Source organism: Melanostigma gelatinosum (assembly GCF_949748355.1).
Source record: "Melanostigma gelatinosum genome assembly, chromosome: 4".
In the NCBI taxonomy this organism is placed as follows: domain Eukaryota; kingdom Metazoa; phylum Chordata; class Actinopteri; order Perciformes; family Zoarcidae; genus Melanostigma; species Melanostigma gelatinosum.
Genome location: NC_136637.1, coordinates 14,585,339 through 14,604,274, shown reverse-complemented (window position 1 = coordinate 14,604,274; position 18,936 = coordinate 14,585,339). Strand labels below are relative to the sequence as shown.

At 41.7% G+C, this 18,936-nt stretch overlaps 1 protein-coding gene across 3 annotated transcripts in view; it reads right to left on the bottom strand.

Moving 5' to 3' along the window:
• Positions 1-247: 247 nt before the first annotated feature.
• The window catches only part of tie1 (tyrosine kinase with immunoglobulin-like and EGF-like domains 1), a 30,724-nt gene continuing 12,035 nt past the window's right edge, over positions 248-18,936 (bottom strand). The window contains exons 1-24 of one of the 3 annotated variants that reach the window (XM_079267955.1): positions 16,541-16,799; positions 15,244-15,540; positions 14,985-15,095; positions 14,684-14,839; positions 13,481-13,612; positions 12,630-12,770; positions 12,373-12,501; positions 11,683-11,828; positions 10,911-11,055; positions 10,612-10,770; positions 10,147-10,287; positions 8,716-9,018; positions 7,864-8,154; positions 7,198-7,391; positions 6,968-7,114; positions 6,815-6,878; positions 6,557-6,667; positions 4,251-4,441; positions 3,759-3,872; positions 3,093-3,163; positions 2,224-2,264; positions 1,963-2,059; positions 1,772-1,871; positions 248-1,267 (exon numbers count right to left, since the gene is read on the bottom strand). In XM_079267955.1, the coding sequence (XP_079124081.1) occupies positions 1,196-1,267; positions 1,772-1,871; positions 1,963-2,059; positions 2,224-2,264; positions 3,093-3,163; positions 3,759-3,872; positions 4,251-4,441; positions 6,557-6,667; positions 6,815-6,878; positions 6,968-7,114; positions 7,198-7,391; positions 7,864-8,154; positions 8,716-9,018; positions 10,147-10,287; positions 10,612-10,770; positions 10,911-11,055; positions 11,683-11,828; positions 12,373-12,501; positions 12,630-12,770; positions 13,481-13,612; positions 14,684-14,839; positions 14,985-15,095; positions 15,244-15,540; positions 16,541-16,604 (3,417 nt within the window). In that variant the 5' untranslated portion in view covers positions 16,605-16,799 and the 3' untranslated portion in view covers positions 248-1,195. Of the gene's footprint in view, positions 1,268-1,771; positions 1,872-1,962; positions 2,060-2,223; positions 2,265-3,092; positions 3,164-3,758; positions 3,873-4,250; positions 4,442-6,556; positions 6,668-6,814; positions 6,879-6,967; positions 7,115-7,197; positions 7,392-7,863; positions 8,155-8,715; positions 9,019-10,146; positions 10,288-10,611; positions 10,771-10,910; positions 11,056-11,682; positions 11,829-12,372; positions 12,502-12,629; positions 12,771-13,480; positions 13,613-14,683; positions 14,840-14,984; positions 15,096-15,243; positions 15,541-16,540; positions 16,800-18,936 lie in introns of those variants that run through there. The other 2 variants (XM_079267956.1, XM_079267957.1) reach the window with 2 other exon arrangements.

The following is an 18,936-nucleotide window of genomic DNA, read 5'->3' as shown; positions in this document are numbered from 1 at the left end:
CAGATCAGCTCAGTGCAGCAGGGGTATCAGTGTTCCTGAACTCTGAAAGGATCCTTTGGCCCCCAGCAGCCTGACCTGTGGTTTCCCATCATTGCTCACTTTTGAGCAGGCAAGCGACAACAACAACAACAACAACAAAAACACAATAATATTTGCTAGCGTCAACATCCTTAGTGTCACAGAAACTGCAGTTTATAACTGAAAACTGGACTTATGCTAATAGAACAGCTACCAATGTATGTGGTGATGAGTCCAGTCACCACACAAAACCTTTATTCAAGGAACCAGTTAATGAAAACATACTGTACATTCTCATACAATGGATACATTCCCGTAGTGCGTTAGGTTGCATAGTGTTAAAGGTCAACTATAATGTCGATAGCTGGCAGACTAGCTGTGTATCTGCCCTGAATTAGTAACATTTTCAAAAAACAACGTCTCTTGCGGTGGACCTTTGCATGCAACACATGGAGCATCTACCATGGTTGCATTTATGTCAGCTTGTATCTTTGACTACATTCGGATAAGAGGCTTTGATACATCCTTGTGACAAAATATATACAGTAGTAGTTACATTCACATGGCAGTGATTGGCAAACAGTAAAAGACACCAATGGCATGAATGAGGCTGGTTTAAGTGCTACAATGTATGTTTCCTTTACCCCTTTCTAACAGTCTGAGAACTTGAATATTTGTGATTCACACTGTGTCCTTTGAATAGCATCTTCATAAAAAAAAAAAAAATTCCTTCTCCATTTAGACCAATAAAGGGAAAATAAAGTCATATGTCGACAGCCCACAGACCCTGTGGTATTTTACACATAGCTCCTTATTTGCTGCATCCCCTCAACAGTCAGAGAAAAGGGTCCAGCATTGTAACCTTTGCATCAGTAAGAGGTACAATGGTGTGTCTTTTTTCTGGGACTGGTTTGTAGTAATTGGAGTCAGTAACCCAAAAGGTAGCAATCACATCTATCCATCCAAGGCCTAGCAATACTCTTCATCTCCTAATGTCTCTGATACCTCCGCACAGTGTCCTTTCACAGTCCTCCGTCTATAGCTGGGTGGCTTTTGTAGAGCGCCCGGTCCTCCTGTCGTGACGTTGAGCGGCAGGGGGCTTGCAGTAACGTGGCGACCATCCTCGGGACTTCCTATTGGGGCTACGTGGCATGCTAGGGTCTGGGGGGGCTTGTAGTCAGGCCTCCTCGGCTGTGGCGTCTATCCCAGCGTAGGTGAAGTTCTCAAAAAGAGCCATGTTCACATAAGCCTGGAAGATGTATAGAAGCTGTTGTGTTTAAAGAGTTTAAAACATAATCATGCTGGAGCCTCATAAGCCCTTCATGTCATTGTGTACAGACCACACTCGGAGAGAAGAACGAGAGAAATGTCAATAAACTGTTGCCAAATGGCTGCAAACTTACAATTTGCAAGAGTTCAGTGTAAATGAATTCCAACAGTAACACTCTATATGTGACTTGACAAACCAAATAGCTATTTCAGACGATATAGCTGATGTGACTATTTGTAGTATGCCGTAAATCATACAATGTCATAATATATTATATCATAAAAATTCCATAAATAACTCATAGTTTAGTATGCCATCAAAATGGCATTAAAATATGATACAAACGTCTGTATGACTTTAGGGGTAGCTATCTTGGAGGGATGTTCACTCCAAGGTAGCTACCCTCCGCTCCACTCCGAAGTATTAACAACAGGACATTTTCCGAGTCTTCCCTTTCTCCCGACTGTGTGAATGCAGCATTACCTTCCTGGCCTCCTGCATCCTGTTGAGCTGGACAGAAACTTGAGAGAAGGGGGGTCGCTCGTAGGGCCGATCCCTCCAGCACTGTTTCATCAGCTCGTAGCTGGTCAGAGGAATAGACATTGATGAATAGGGTAGAACGGAGGACAGAAAGACAACATAAGCGAATTATTAGCTGAATGCTGAATACTTACACCTCATCGTCACAGTTTTTGGGTTTTTCCATCCTGAAGCCTTGTGGCAGCTTTTCATAAAGCTCAGCGCATGTCATCCCACAATATGGTGTGCCACCTGACACACACACACACACACACACACACACACACACACACACACACACACACACACACACACACAAGAAAGACAGAAAATGCTTTTTTGATGTTGATGGTGGGTTGAGCAATGATGAGAATTGTCACCATCATGTTTCCACCACAGGCTGTATGGTTACTTACCTAAGCTTACAATTTCCCAGAGGAGAACACCGAAAGACCACCTGGGAGAGAAAATGCAAGGACAGAGATGTTCTTAAAGTAAACGTGGGAAGAAAATAGCATTGTTTTAAGAGTTGCACCTGAACATTTTTTGAACTCCGGATAATTGCATACTTGGTAATCTACATAGACAGTAAATGAATACATATTTTGAATCCAGTAAAAGAAATGCATTATAAAGCTTGAAATGCTAAATAAATGTGGTCGGGGAAGTGAATGATAATGCAGATGTTTCACAACATCAATGCGGAAAGAGACAAGAACCCGCCGAGTGTCTCAAACAACATGAAACCACCTTCGTGACTACAATCTGATTAGTGACACAAAAAGTGCCATTTTCTTCACATGTCACAATGCCGTGTGGTAGAACATAATGTGCAGAGAAGTGTGGCTTGTGGGGTCGGTCTGTTTCTTTGTTTTTCTCTTCTCACTCTGTCTCAGATCTTGTTCACCGTCTCTCCCTTTCACTCGGTCTCTCTTATACTGATGTTCACAACTCTCTCTGACCCCACAGCAGCCTTCACACTACTTCCGTTAGCTGTCCACTCTTCATGTCTGCTCTCCCAACCCAAGACTTCCTGCTTGTGCTTATCAGTTACACAACACTTACACAACTATTATCACGCCACCAGTGACCAGAGTCTGCAACCTCATGAGCCTGCCATGTCACTCGGAATATGTTTTGCATGTTGTATGTAATTGAAGCTCCGGTGTGACAAACATTGTGAGCTTTGCCTCCCTTAAAAAAAACTCCACCTGTTGAGGTGAGAGCAACAGCTAAAGTCAGGAATGGCATTGGTTGAACTGATGAGTTGACACTGTACACTCACACATCACTCTTGGTCGTATACACGCTGTAGTTCAGGGACTCAATGGCCATCCAGCGCACAGGCAGCCTCCCCTGAAGGCACAAACAAGACACTTATTTAAAACCTTCTGCTTGCTCACACATGTGAAGAGTCTGATTATGAATATTAAAAAATATGAAACACGAACACATAAAGAAGTAAAGTATGAATTTAATAATATACTACTCTGGTGCCACAGGTTGATGATGGAGATCCAGTTAACATATCAAGTACTGTACAAGTCCATGACCTTTTAGGGCAATATAGTTGACTGCTGTACTATCACTACACACTATTATCAGAATCTTTCAGATGCTGTTTAAATTGATGTGATACCAGTGAAAAGTTATAATTCATATTCAAAAGAAGTTGTTCGTTAAACAATTAAGTATTTTTCAAAATGTCATATTAATGAATTAATAACCATCATGTAGCAGACTACGAATTGACTGTCAGGCTACAGATATAACACTGTGGGGTCACACATTTATACGTGCAGATATCTATAGTCTTCTTAGCTGATGTCAATAACAATAATCCACTGAAATACATTGAGTGCAAAATGACTAAAACAACTAGTGCCCTCTGCTGGCTGTCGGTTGTTTTCTGAAAATAAAAGTGCCAACTGCGTATGAGTCCGCTACTCACCATTGTCTTCTTAACGTAAACTTCCTCACCCCGGGACAGGCCAAAGTCTGCTATCTTTGCCACAAGGCTGTCCCCTACAAGAACATTCCTGGCTGCCAAATCCCTGTGGATGAACTAGTGCCATGAGAGAGAGAGAGAGAGAGAGAGAGAGAGAGAGAGAGAGAGAGAGAGAGAGAGAGAGAGAGAGAGAGAGAGAGAGAGAGAGAGAGAGAGAGAGAGAGAGAGAGAGAGAGAGAGAGAGAGAGAGAGAGAGAGAGAGAGAGAGAGAGAGAGAGAGAGAGAGAGAGAGAGAGAGAGAGAGAGGAGGTGTTATTGAATTAACATGTTTTTTATTTAGTTATTCAATGACTTCATCAACATCCTCTGTCACGGAGCTTGTTTGAAAATAATTCCTTTTTATGAGAGACATAAAAAACTGAGGAAAGAAAAATGCCCCCATCCACACAAAATAATAAACAAGCAGCGACACACATGCACTCTTTCACCTCCTACCTGTTTGTCACTTAAATAGTGCATCCCAGTTGCCACGTCTACAGCGAACTGCAGCAGCTGCTGGGAGGTGAGGGTGGAAGCAGTGCCATGCTCCTTGGCAAAGGCGGGGTCGGTCTCCAACACTCGACTCTTCCTCAAGAAGTCGAGAAGGTTACCATAGGGAGCGTATTCGATGGCTATGTACAGGTAACCTGGAGAACGCAGAGACAGAGTAACATTAGGAGGAGGAGGTTATCCTGTCATATAGAGGACACTTAATAAATGTGCCATAGATGTCCCTTTATGATGTTTGATATCTTGGTATGCGATTCACTCCCTTTGTGGCACCACGTAATGCATTTGACATCACAAGACACTCTCATGGTGATTTATACAGTTGAGGCTGCTGCTGATAAACATTTCATCTACAAGCTCAGCTCTCCAAAAACTCTGACTGTGAGCTCGGCTGGCCTCCCTGCAATAGGCCGGGAACAGACCCAGCTACAGCTGGTAAGGGGCTTGGCCTTCAACAGTTGTGTCTTGACATGGACATAAGTAAAACAGACCTTTCATGAAATCCTCAGAGAGATCAACCAGATGGTTGAGGATTTGTTAATAGATGGCGGCTTCCCGCCAAAAACCAGAGTTCCTACGGGTCATGAGGCAATTGTGCTTGTTGGAAGGGTTTCACCAGGAACAGAGAGAGTTCCAACACAATAAGTTAATACCATATGTCGAAGGAAAGAATAGCGCGGCGAAGGACATACTGGTTAAAGAACTGGAACATAATACACTCATGTTCCTTCTCAGCTACAAGAGATTATGGTAATCGGGACATGCTGTGTTTCCTGCAGCAACATCGATCCAAAACAATTTTCTTTGCTCAACATGAAACAAAACAAACCCTCCCAAAATGCCAAAAACAGCAATTGAGTACCTGCTTGTGCTACCACTCCAAGCCAATGCCTTTCTCTGTTGCAATAAAAGACGTATTAACAACAGCAAAGACAGAGGCAGCACAGGAAGAACACATGCAAACTGTACGTCAAAGAAACATTACCCCCTGAACGCATGTCTTTCTTATTGATATCTTTCCTTCTTTATTTTCACACCTTCACCTCCCAGCCTGCTTTCCACCCTCCCTTCTTCCCCAAAAACTATCCTTTCATCCTTCCTTTCGTCCCCTTTTCCTCAATTTTACAATCAGCTGGCTGGTTGAACACCAAGCCAGTCTTTAACATGCTGTAAATAGAATATGTTTGTGTTAACCTTTCAAATTGTATGAAATGATTACAATTTACAATGAATAATAATAAAACATGTGTTAAGGAGGCATGTAAAGAAACCGCTGAATCGTGGAAGACCAAAACTGTTCTAGAAAATGACACAAATGGAGGATTTGTTGGACATTTTAAACTTTGTTTTAACATTGTAAGTTTCAACAGGTAAGAATGAGGTTGTATTACTCTCGTTTAGGAGGCGGTATTACAGTCAGGATGTATTGTTGTACTCTTATCACTGAATAATGGAGGTGAACCTGCACTAAACAACAGATGTAAACACAGTAGAGTGAAGGTCTGGAGATTGAAGCACTGAGAGAAAGTGAAACCGGTGGGCAGACACACGCAATTAGAATGTTTATTTTTCAAGGCTGATTTGGTATTGTAATGTCCTCACTGATGTTTTTCCACACTACACTTCCTCCCCCATATGTTATCAATCTTTGATCAAAGCAATTAAATTATTCCACGTAGAAGCCATGGGCTGTAGCTATGGGAAACCGATACTCCATGGTAAGAACTGGGGCCAAGGTAACCTTATACAAATACATAAATACAAGGCACAGCAGTGTGCTTGTGGAGCACAGGGACAAATCAAACAGATGTAAATTGCCTCTGGCAGGCAATGATTATTTAGCTTGGACACATTAGGGTGCTTTCCAGGTGCAGATGACAGATGATAAGTTCGGAGTATCTGTTTGGATCTCAAGCAAGAAGAATTAAACCACTTTCTTCACAGTACTACATACAATGGTACAATTCGTCGAATCAGGATAGACAGCAGTAGGATTTGGTCAGGATATTGTCTGCAAGATATTGGATCTCGTCATACAGCTCGCCACTAAAATGTGGACAGTGTCCACTAAATGAAAAAGGAATATATATTTCACATAATTTGTAAGGCCTAGACACCAGATAAGCACGTTAAGGTAACACACATACAGTCTTCTGAAAAGCCTTGTCGTGATAACCATCGGTATTTCTTCAAAAGCCATAACTCGAAAGCTCATCAACATCCATAAAAGCCACTAGGTGTTGCTCACTCACCTCTGTTCTCACAGGCTCCTATCAGGTTGATGATGTTGGGATGCTGGCCGAGTTTACACAGCACCTCCAGCTCCCCTGCAAAGTCTCGGTGGTCATTCTCTGAGGCAAACTCTGCAAGAAGATCAGCACGAAAAGCATCATTAGACGAAATGCAAGCAAAGCAGCTTATAAGCGGCTTTGGTGTGCTTTTGTGTGTGAGGCATTGTGCAATATATCGATATGTTTGAGAGTGCTTGCATGAATGTGTGCCAAAGATACCTTTCAGCATCTTGATGGCTGCGCTCATTTTGTTGCCATCCTTCTTGATCATGGCTTTGATGACCTGGTTTTGAGACTGTTGTTAGCTTTAATGTTTACCCAAGTGAATAAAGGATTTAAAACATTCAGAAAGTACATTAAGAGCTTAAAGACCTGGCCAAAGTTGCCCTCTCCAATGACATCTTCAAACTTGATGTCCTCCCACTCCAGGATTGGATAAGTTAGGGGCTCTGGTGTCGGTTTTGGCCTCCGTGTCAGGGTCAGTGTTCCTGAGTTAAACTGCAGAATAGTCTCCTCACCCTGGGGGTATAAACAGTCTTAAGCTCTGCGATAAATACAAACAACTTGAAAGTAGGCTTTTGGATTAGAATTTGGATCGTTACCGATCCAGACTGGTAGGTGAACGTGCGCCGACGGTTGAGCAGCGTCTTGCGGATGAAGAAGAGAGCCAACAGTGCCAGCAGGATAGTTACACAGGTGACAGTAACCGAGCCCACCACTGCTACCAACAGCTGGTAACTGTCCCCAACAGGTCTCCCAGCCACACCCTGGGTGGTCGGGGTTAAACTCTGAAGGCCTTTTTTTTTGGGCAGAGTGAAAGAAATAGAGAGGGTCAGAGGGGCAGGATGGAAGATGGAGAGAAAAACCAAATAGGGAGATGGAGATGATTTTCAGACAGTGAAGATAAATATTTTTATTCTGAGTAGAACCCTCCCCGTGTGGGTGGTCCCGTTCAACGCCACCTGGGAAAAGCCCAATATTAGCCACAAGTGCAGTAGTGTAGAAATGTTCCACTGAGAGCTACTTTTAGCTCGATTGAGTGACAAAATAAATGTATGTTAAAAAGAAGCTATAAAAAGGCCTTGATTTATGTCAGTACGCTGGATTATTCATTCACTCTGGTAATCCTGTAATTCCAAGTTGTTTTCCAGAAAGGAAAAGCTGACAACAAGGCTTACTCTTAGGCTTACTTTACTAATCAATATCCACATGTCAGTTGTAGTAATGGTGGATAAAGGTGGGTGAGCAGACAATAACTTCCTACTCACCATCGCCCTGAGTCATCGCCTGAACAATCTTGCTCCACTCTCCCGGCACTTTGGAGAAAGCCCTCACTCTGAACTGGTACAGCGTGCTGCCGTTGAGTGCCGTCACATCTTTGGTGGTCTTGTTTCCATCGTCTGTGTCCACCCAAGGGAGGGGCTTCCCTTGGCCAACTGGTTGGTACTCTATGACGTATTTGATGATGCCTCCATTGGGATCTTCAGGGGGCTGCCATCTCACCTGGATGGCTGACATGGACAAGGGCAGGGCCTGGATGTTGCGTGGGGATGACGGACCTGAGACACACAGAGATTAGTACAGTTAGGGAAATCAACAGTGATTCTGTAAAACTATATTCTAAATCAAATGTATGTTGCAATCACAGGTTTTTTACCCGTTGGTGCTCTTGGAAAGCTTTCATACCAAAGACAAGGCTTAAACCGCATTCGTTGCAGTTCTGTCGGATTGATCTTTTTCTAACTTGTTGATCTCCACTGATTGCAAACTAAACTGGATTATTCCTCAACACCTACTGTACCTATCAGCTGCTAAACTCATCCTCAACTCAATTAAAGTGTGTGGGCAGGGAGAGAGTCACCAAGCAACCAGCAAGCACCAACTATACTCTTTTCCTGAGGGTTTAAAGCACATTTAAGAAGCTCTTATCATCCCATTCATTTCAGTTTTATTTACCATTAAAACAAAATTACGAGTGGGCCTTCAACACACTATGTGTTGTGTTGGACCTCTTCTTTAGCCACAAACCCCTGTAAATGCATTATCAACTGCATTGATACTTTTGCAACATTTAGAAGGAGCCTTCCTTGCAGCTTATTAACAGCAGAGTTTCTAGTTACCCTGGCTGTTGATGCGGAAGTGGTAGGGTTTAGAGGGCGGTCCCAGGCTGCCACAGTTGATGAGGCGCACCACCACGGTGTAGTCTTGCTGGTACTTCATGTTGTGGAACTTTGTGGAGAGCACAGTGAGCAGGGTGGTCTCCTCCAGTAGTTTCTCACTGGACGGTGGAGGGCCGAAGAGCTGCACTAAAAAGCCACTGGCGGTGCCAGCATTAACGCCATTGTTGGTGGGCAGTCGCCACCGTACAGTGGCATTGCGGCCTTCCACCGAGCTGATGTCAATCTCAGGTTGAACTGTGGGCTCTGCAGCGACAGAGAACACAGTATGAGCTGACAGCTCCTTGAGAATTTCTCTCATTATTTTAGTCACGGTTTCCCTAAAATTGCCCCTTGAGGGACAGGTAAAGTGTTTCGAAGTGAAGTGGACGATTACCTCAACTTGCATATCAAGTGGCTGCCGTACAGGAGTTAGGACTGTTGGCTCACAACCAGAAGGACTAGCTTTAAATATATGGCCCCACTCCTTTATGAAGTTACACCCAGGGTTCATGTGGGTTTTGTAAAGGTGCTCTGTTTTCCCCCCAAAGTCCAAAGACATGCAGTTTGATTGGAGATCTTAATGTGTTTGCATGACTGTGCCCCAGACTACACAAGGATTTTATTGTTTCCTTTTGGAACATAAACAAATGTTGATTTTGTGTATACTAACTGCAAAAACAGTAGAGTACAATATAACGATTCGTCTATACTGTATACAATTAGTTTGTCGTAAAGGAATTGGGACACTGTTGGCTCTGTGATGAACCTACAACCTGCATGAGGTGTTTATTTGCATTTTGGCCAATTCTACAGAATACTGCAGGCCACAGCAACCTGTAATGTAATCAAGTGGCTGGAGGAAATTAATGAATCATATGCCATTTTAAATATGACTTCTCACTTTTTTTCAATTTTGCATAATCTTAAACTGTTCTGTGGTACTTCCCAAAGACATACGAGTCATACAAGCGAATAATGTTCCCTTGTAACAAATAAAATGTTTCCATTTCACACATGGATCTAACTACATGTGACCAAAAATTCAAACTCAACAGAACTTTGAAACTATGACAATCCAAAACAATCACTTTTCCATTTCAGCTAGTTTCCTTGATCTTTTCTGTGCTCACACTCGGATATGCTCTCTCCCTCTCCACCATTGAGGAATTAAATCATTGACTCTGCCACTTGAAAGCAGATTTGCTCACTGGGGAAAAGACAGCTGGTGACTTAATGTCTGGGAAAAGCACCATTAGTCTAACCATACATAAGATAACTGTGCTTGTTGAAGTTCTGTGGTTCAGACTGTAGACATTTGTTCACAAGCAAGATTTCCAGATAAATATACTTATGATCAGTATGTATGTGATCCCAGTTATCGGTGGGTCTTACCAGGACAATCAGTCTCCATGATGGCTTCTGGCCCCGGGGCCCCCTCTCCGCCTTCCCCAGGACGACTCAGCTGGACACGGACACGGTACCGTGTTGAAGGCTCCAGGTTCATCAGCGTGATCGGCTCTTTGTCGCTATAAACTGAAAGAATGTGGATGTAGGAAATGCTGTTAACATAAGAGTGTCTGGGTAATCTATTTAACATTTAGCTTAAAACATACATAGTATAATAAACACACATTATAGACATTTAAAATTACAGATATTTTTGTTTGTTATATGACAAGTTATATGACAAGAGAAAAAAACAGCAGGGCACTTGAGCCGAGTATAATATCCTTACCCTGCAGTGCATTGTAGAGCAAACATGATTAGGCTGTTTTCTTATAAATATGTTTTATTTATTTTGGTTTGTCAAGGCCAGTATTTCCATTTATGTAGTATTACTTTGAAATGATATCCTACCTATGATGGAGGACCACGAGTCTCCGTTCTCCACAGGCTTGTAAAGGAGCCTGGTTGAGACGACGGGCCCATCTCCTCTGTGGGAGTCCACAGGCATCACCAGCAGCTGCTTACTCCTTTTTTCCAGCAGTTTGGGAGCAGTAGTGGGAACAGGGGGCTCTGAGTAGACACAGGAAAAAAATTGAAAATTGTTGCTCACATGTGATGTGCCTGAATACAGGAAATGGTCACCAAACAATCGATTTTCCTCCCTGTTTATTACTTCACATATTCCTTAAAAAGGAACCACACGCACAAACCTTTAATGGTCAGGTTGAACTTGCGGGAGTCCTGGCCTCCATTCGTGGACACCCTGCACTCCCACAACCCCCCTTGTTGAGCAGTCAGACGAGGGATTTCAAACAGGGCTGTACTCTTATTTGAGTCCATAACAGTCCGAGAAGCCTGAGAGTAAAGCACATAGCATACAATATAATGCAATGCAAGATGAAAACCACATTTACATTTCTTGTGCTTATTTTTGCTGCTGCTAAGAACGTCCTAACTCTGAGAACTCAAGGAAAAAACACAGAAAGAATAACAAAGAAAGTGTACATGTCACTTATAGGCAACACGTGGTAACTGCTGCACTGTAAAGTGATATTGCCTTATCTGGTCAACGCCATTGTGTTGTTGACTTCCTCTGAACTTGACTCAACCTTGTTATCATCAGCTCAATCTTAAAGGCGCAGCACAATTGAACTTGATTCTTTATATGAAGTCACAGCACCAGTTATTAAGCATGGAGCTAGAACCAGCAGGTTAGCTTAGCAAAAAGACAGGGAAGCAGGTAGCCTAGCTCTCCACAAGGCATACAAAAAGATCTTGAAAAATGCCCAATGTAATAAATCTTGCAGCAACCACAGCTCGTCCTGACCACTTTGGGAACCGCTGTACGAGATCACCCTCTCCCTGTGAGGCCTTCTATGTAATCTCTACCTGACCACCTTGACTTAAACGTCATACAAGCTGTGCATTTGGTTTATTTTAATTCAGGCTTGCTAAAAGCCATCTTGGCAGGAGTCTTTCTACCTTGAGCACAGTGCTGTCCAACTTTCGCAGCTCAATGCTGTTGTGGCTGGGCAGAGGGTTGCCTGTAGCTGAACAAAAGATCTTGGGGCTGGAGTTCAGATTCCACTCCAAATTGCTGTCCAAATCCAAGATCTGGGGAGCCCGGTCTGAAAAATGGAGAGAGGCACGGAACAGAGGTTGACAAAAGACAATGTGGATAGTGACAGAGAAAGAAATATTTTTTTGCAAAATCAGCAGTGTATTTCAAAAACTTTATTTCCTAGAAAATAAAGCCACAGCTACAGCAGTTAAAGCTTCAAAACTTAAAAATAAGGAAACAAAATGGTGGCAGACTCAAGGATTAGAAGCAATTTAATTGAACCATTTCACGGGAAAGGGTTTCATTGGGGTTTTGTCATAAGCCCTGATGAACCCAGCTTTTTTGGTAAAAAGGATTAATTAACCTGCACGTAATCCGACTGTGTTCTATACGTTTTGTAACCTGTGCATGTTCACAAATTGTTGCTGTCGTGATGAGGAAGAAGGTGGTGGTATTCGGTGAGCAGGATAATGAGAATGGAAATATACTTTGCAGTGATGAGGCGAAAGAATATATACATAGCAATGCAGTCAATACCATTCCACAGAGGAGCCAGACCTAAACCAAGAAACAGAATAAAAGAGGGATAAATATGGTGTGAGGATACCTACCCGACTTCTCACAGTTCTGTCCTCTCCACCCTGTGGGACACTGGCATCCACTGAAACGGTTGCAAACTCCTCCATTCTGGCATTTACAGCTCAGGCTGCAGTCTGGTCCATACATGTCATTGTCGCAGTCTGGAAATAGAAAACAGAAAGCTATACTGCACGGTGTGACACACAAAAGGGTAAAACATGTTATTAAACCATGTGCATATTAGTTGAATTAAAATGACAGGAACAAGCTTAAGTGATGCAGTGCTCACTCTTCTCACAGCGGCTCCCAAACCAGCCGCTGGCGCAGGAGCAGCCATAAGGGTCTGGTAGGCAGAATCGAAGGCCCTTGCAGTTCAGCTCGGAGCCACATGACTCCTGGCAGTTTCGGCCAAACATTCCTTCTCTGCAGGCTGCAAACCATCAGAGAAAGACAAATTCACAAATGTGTTTATTTAAATTCCTTGAGATGTGCTATATCATGCCTCAAACTGCCTTGCAAAACACTGGCAGAACAGAGTCTGCCAGTGTACTCATCTGTAACCCAAATATTTATATTTGATTGCATTGTTATAAGAAAAGCTGTTTAGGCACAGTCCTGACCTAAGCGCTGTGTAGATGTGATGTTGATCTAATGTCTGCCATTGAAATGCAATGTACCTCACATGTAGTCTCCTTACTTAACTGCTCAATACACGCACACACAATAAAATCACTGGGTCAAAATTGACCCCAATTTGGATTAATATAGCACAGACGCAATAGAGGATGAACTTAACCCAGCACCCATGTTTAGGACACCATCGGGTCACCAATCAAATCCAAGACAATGGCTTGTTTTGACCTAGTATTAGTGTTACGTTTTATATTATTGTTAGATAAATCCCTTTGGTTTATGGTTTACAAGTTAAAATACGGTCAACATGAACTAATCATCAACATGCTTGCATTGTCATTGAGAACATCCAAGCATGCTGACATTAGCATTTAGCTAACGACAACAGTAAAAACAAATCAGATTTTATACTCATCTTCTCTCTCTTACTCTCCATCAGTGTGTCTCTCTACCATTCACGCACCGACTGTATATACAGCATTGTACCGTATTAAGTACACCACAAACCTGTCTCACACCGTGTTCCCATGAATCCTGGAGGACAGATACAGTCTCCGTCGACATCATGACAAACTCCGCCGTTGAGACACTCCGGACAGTCCTTGTCACAGTGAGGACCCCACTTGTTACTGGGACAATCTACAGAGAAAACAAGTTTTCTTTCCTTAAAAAAAAATATACAACGTGTTGAAAGTGTGACTTGCAAAATCCATGTATGTTACGTCCTCCTTCAATATGTGAACAGTTTGTTTTTAACCTGCCCGCACAATTCCAGTTTCAGCTTTCAGACTATTCAACTTCGCAGCGAATGCAGACAGTTAGATGTGATTTCTGATTTTCATTGTATTTCGGACAGATATTCTGTTAGCAGCTGATAGGTACAGTAGGTTTCTCCCTTTGTTTCCTGTTGCGAGGACAGAGACAGAGGATGTCGTATGTTGTACAGACTGTAATGCCCTCGGAGGCAAATTTGCGATTTGGGGCGGGACAAAATAAATTGAATTGAATTAAGCACAGACCGCCTGTTTAGATTATATATTCACGATACAAATATAAGGAAATAGTAAAGACATTGAATCATGTGGTAATATGAGCCAATGGTGTTGATAGTACTGAGGTAGAGGAAATGAAACGAACACATGCTGTCTCAATGAAATGCAGGTCATGTTCAGGCTTTAATTCATTAAGCTCAAAACCAACTTGCTGCTGTTAAAAATGTATACTTCCACATATGGAAGCTTGTTAGCTTAGCTTAGCATAAAGACTGGAGACGAGGTATCTCGTGTTTAATCCATACAGAAAATTATGTGTAAAAACAACAATTTGTGGTTATACGGGTGGTTAGGTGCTTGACTATTTTGTGGTCGAGCGCAGTGACTTCTCAGAGTCTTCTTTTCAGGATTTACTTATCAGTCTTTTTTAATTAATGAATGAATTATGAGACACAACCCAAATGTTTCTGTGGTGTCATCACTCTTGTCTGCTTTTATTGACATTTCTGTAGAATGTAAAGGCCATTCAAGCTTCTTCTTCCACCACAAAACTTCCTTTTTAATTTTCATCTCCAGATCTTTTTGTGAGCTGTATGATGAATCTATATTTAATGGAGTCGTTGATGTTGTAAAGGCCTTGACACAACCTGATCCTGATGCGTGCACATTTATGTGTATGTGTTTTTGACTCCAAGCTTGTGAATAGGATTAAACAAACCTCTGACAATGAGCCTCATCCACGCGCCCTGAAGGGGGATGTCTCCCACGTAGCTGGCACTGTAGATGCCTTGATTGGCAAAAGCTGCATTCTCCACAGTGAGAATCGCTGTACGATTGATCATGTCGTTCCAGTGAGTCATATAATAGTAGTTTCCTACATGAAACATGAAAAACAACAACATTGAGGCCATAATTTCAATGTGTTAAAATCCTTATTTGCAATAGATAGAAAGAGAGTAAATGGCTTCTTATTGCGCATCAAATTTCCTGTCTCTCTTGAGTTGTGTAGGATGGCTTACCATTGTACTTCCAGGTCACATCTCTCTTTTGGGTGCTACATAGCTGCATGCTGAGGTTAACTGTCTCTCCTTTGTTAGCAGTAAGCGTAAGGTGAGTTGGGACAAAATTAGCTGTAAAGGAAAACAGATACACAGTTATGATCCAAACTTGACAAACCATCCAAACTGGATGGTTAAAAAAAACTGTGGAGGATAAATAATCCAGTCTGTTTGGTCAGTTAAAACTCTCATAAAACTTCGGAAAAAAGTCTGAACCCACCTCTGCCAAAATTATTGATCATTGTGACCGTCTCAAGTGGGGGAACTTCCTGAGTGGATTCACAGTAGAAGATGCCGATATGATCCAGTTCACGGAAGTCTCTGGCCACTACCTCCTTGTTCCTGGGCTTATGCACTTTAAAATTTGGCTTCCTGGGGAATATGAGGATTTTATTGTCTTTCTTGATTTCCAGCTCAACCTGGGAAGGGCTGCGCTCTCCGTTGATACATGAGATGGAGAAGTGATTGACATTGGTGGCCTCCGCTGTGGATATCATTGTCAAGTCGATCACAGCATCTACAGGACAGAGCATAGTCATAAGAAGCTTAACTTGATTATGAGACCACTACGATTCACAAACCTCTTGAGTCAGGGGATTAAGCAACAAGCATTTTCTCTTATTTTAGCAAATAAATGGACAATTTTATCTTTTCAGAAGAAGACCCATAACTACATATAGCCTCACATATTTTTATTGCAGGTGTAACATAACTTGCAATATATATATATATATCGTTCAGTCAGTTCAGAAATCATAGTCACGTCTCAGAATCTCTAAAAAGTGATTTTTTTTACTGCTTACTCTTCATTTAGCACAATTCAACTCAATTTCATTAAAATATCTGATGCAGGTTTTAACAGAAATGACAGTATTCTGATCCATAATCCTGTTTCTAAGATTACATTTAGCTCAAATGAATAACTGCAGTTTGGAACATGTTCTAGACCAAATAAGTAAACCGTTTTTCTGATGTAGAATGCCTTTAACTCATTTTAATACACCTGACACAGTTTGCACAAAATCCTGCTGCAAACCATCTAAACACATAAAGTGCTGTAAAACCAGTATGTTCTGAATCTCATCGTGTATTCATTATGAAAGTGACTCTTTGACTTGCAACATCTTACACACTGACATCTGAGATTGAGGAACTGCCCACATGTACAAAAACAAAAAAGGGAATGTGATTATTTGGAAAAAAAAGGCCAAACCCAATAATGGTCAGTTTGTCCAGCATTCCTTCTCCCTGGTATTTAAGCCCAGATCCACAGAACAATGACAGGAAACATGGATGAGCTCCTGTTTCCCCAAAGGGTTTGGACATCCACACTCTACATTCTGAGGGTATTTACGACTTTAATAAATTATCAAATTAATAAACAAGCAATTTATGTAGACTTAATTAAGTGGGGAATTGTTATTTCTTAATATACGTAACGAAAATAAATGACGACTTTGATATTTTTGCTCCGTTTAAGAGCTATCCAAACAGCCTTAAAATAAGTTCCCACTTACCTGATGAATCAAGGAAGCACAATACAAACACCCACAAAATCCTCATGGTATTTATAATCCTCATTCGGAAAAAGTTGTCGTTACTAAATCGTTTTTACGGGGAGCGCTGTACATCCGAAACGGTGACGCTGCGGCACGACGAGTGGTGCGCCTTTTTACGCATAACTTGGCGAATCAACCAGACGTCCAGTTCAGGTGTAAAATCTCTTCGGCAATAACTACAGCGGTCCAGTATAGCTTTCAGAGATAGTAGCACGGCCCGTCACCATAAGTACAGAGTTGGACCTTCGGTAAAGCTCAGCTTTCTCTGGGTGGGGAAGGAAGGAAGAGCGTCACGAGACAGCGGAGGACTGCTGGCGCGCCAGACCTCCCCGATCCAACTAATGCTGCTTATGAGTTTAAACTTTGTCACTTCATGTTTTAATACAATGCCAACCACCATGACTATCTATGCACACAATTAATTCTGTAATATATTACACCGTTTAAACAGTGGCATTATACTCCATTTTTCGATTGGATAGTATTAACTATATTGGCTAAAATGTTATTGTAATATTTTTATTTATTTGTATTTCTGCCACAGGACTATTTTAGATATGTGTTGTAAGAAACATGGAGTGTGCAATGTTTCGTGAGGCATGTCAGACAGAGATTTAAAGATGTACGTTTTTGGAGAATTTAAGACTCCATTCCATCAAAATCTACTACGTGCTGATAATTGTGTACACGACCACAATACTTTATACTACTTGATACGTTATATGAATTTGTGCGGCCAATACCGACACTATGCATGCCCCATGTGTCCTCTATTGACATTGTATTTTATTGCTGCTTTTCTTTACTGTAAAACACCAAATGCAGCAGCAGCTGGTATCATGTTTTGCCAAATGCAACAGCTTTGTTCTTTCACTTCAATGAGTTAGCCTTGTTGGCCAGCCTCCCCTCTTCCCTCACTGTTAAAATCAGTCAGTCTCATGGACATTTTGAACAATATGCTTGTTGTGTCTAGTCTGCCATTTCTGGCCCAATCTTTGAAAAGTGCTGCACTGTCTCACTTTGAAGCACCCAGTTGGAAAAACTGCAGACGCCTTTTCTCATTTTCTCTGCAAAAACTGTGGACTGATTTGATGTTTTCTTTACATTTCCTTGCGGCTTCAGACAATCAACTTGAAGTTGACTCAACTTCTTATTGTTTAAGATATCCTGTTTTCCATTTCAAGAGCTCACATGGATTTCTTTGGCCTGCAAAGAATATTCTGTTGTATGCTTAATTATCATAATAACACAGAATTAAGTAATATACTTATTTGCAAAGTGTGCGCACATTGATGTCTATTATGAAAAAGAAAATGATGTCAAATAGTGCATGAAAGATACACTGAAACCATAATCAAAGGACACGCCCTGCTGGTTCAATGAGCTGAGGTAAAAAGAGATCAAATTAAAACTGAAATGGGTACACCCACGTTGGAGCTGTTTCGTCTACAAATCACAGTGTTTCCATTTGGACTTTTTGCAAACAAAGGGTCTTGGCCTGTTACTGTGACCTGTGTTGCTCAGAAGCCAGAACTATTTATTTCAAAAGAACATCTTATTTCCTCTCTCACTTCAAAAACTCCCACTGACAGGAATGGGCTTAACAGTGAGAACAATGAAACTGAACTGTCAAGAGCAGACCGCTAACTGCACAGTTCTGGCAGCACATGCTTATGTACAATGTAGTCAAAAGCTTATAATAAAACTGTATGCAAGCAACAAACTGTATTTTAAAACTAGTCTTGAATTAAAGCAATTTTCTGATAAAATGATTGCAGGTTTCGCAGAATGTTGTAGACTCTGGGATTAAAGTTTAAGGATTCAAATGAGGTGAGGAGCAAAGGAAGGAGTGCAAATAGAGAAAAGATTGAAAAGTGCTGCATGCACACAACCTAGTGGAGCCTCTATTGGAAGCCAAAGGGAAAAAGACCAAAGGCTGGGTCAACACAGACGCTCTGGCTATCAGGAGCCAGAAACCAGGGGTGGTTTTGTGTGAGTATGTATATGTGCATGAGCACGTGCGTTCATATGTGATGGTGCATTGATGTGAAACTATAGTGGATGTATATAGAGTACTTTGTGTGTGTCCATGCATGTGTATATAAAGGAAATGATTCTGCAGGGTGGCGGACACTCTGTGCTCCTCAGACGTTAGCCATTGTATACAAAAGTCTTTGTTGCCCTGGAGTAATTATGAATGTGTTTGTTGCTAAAGTGACCAGCGCTTGCTTTATGATATTATCAGATAAAGGCTTACTGATCAGTGTGTCTGCTGGCAAAGTTCAAAAAGCACAATATTGCTTCCCCAGTTATAACAACAGCGCAACAAACAATCTTGAACAATCTTGTTCAAC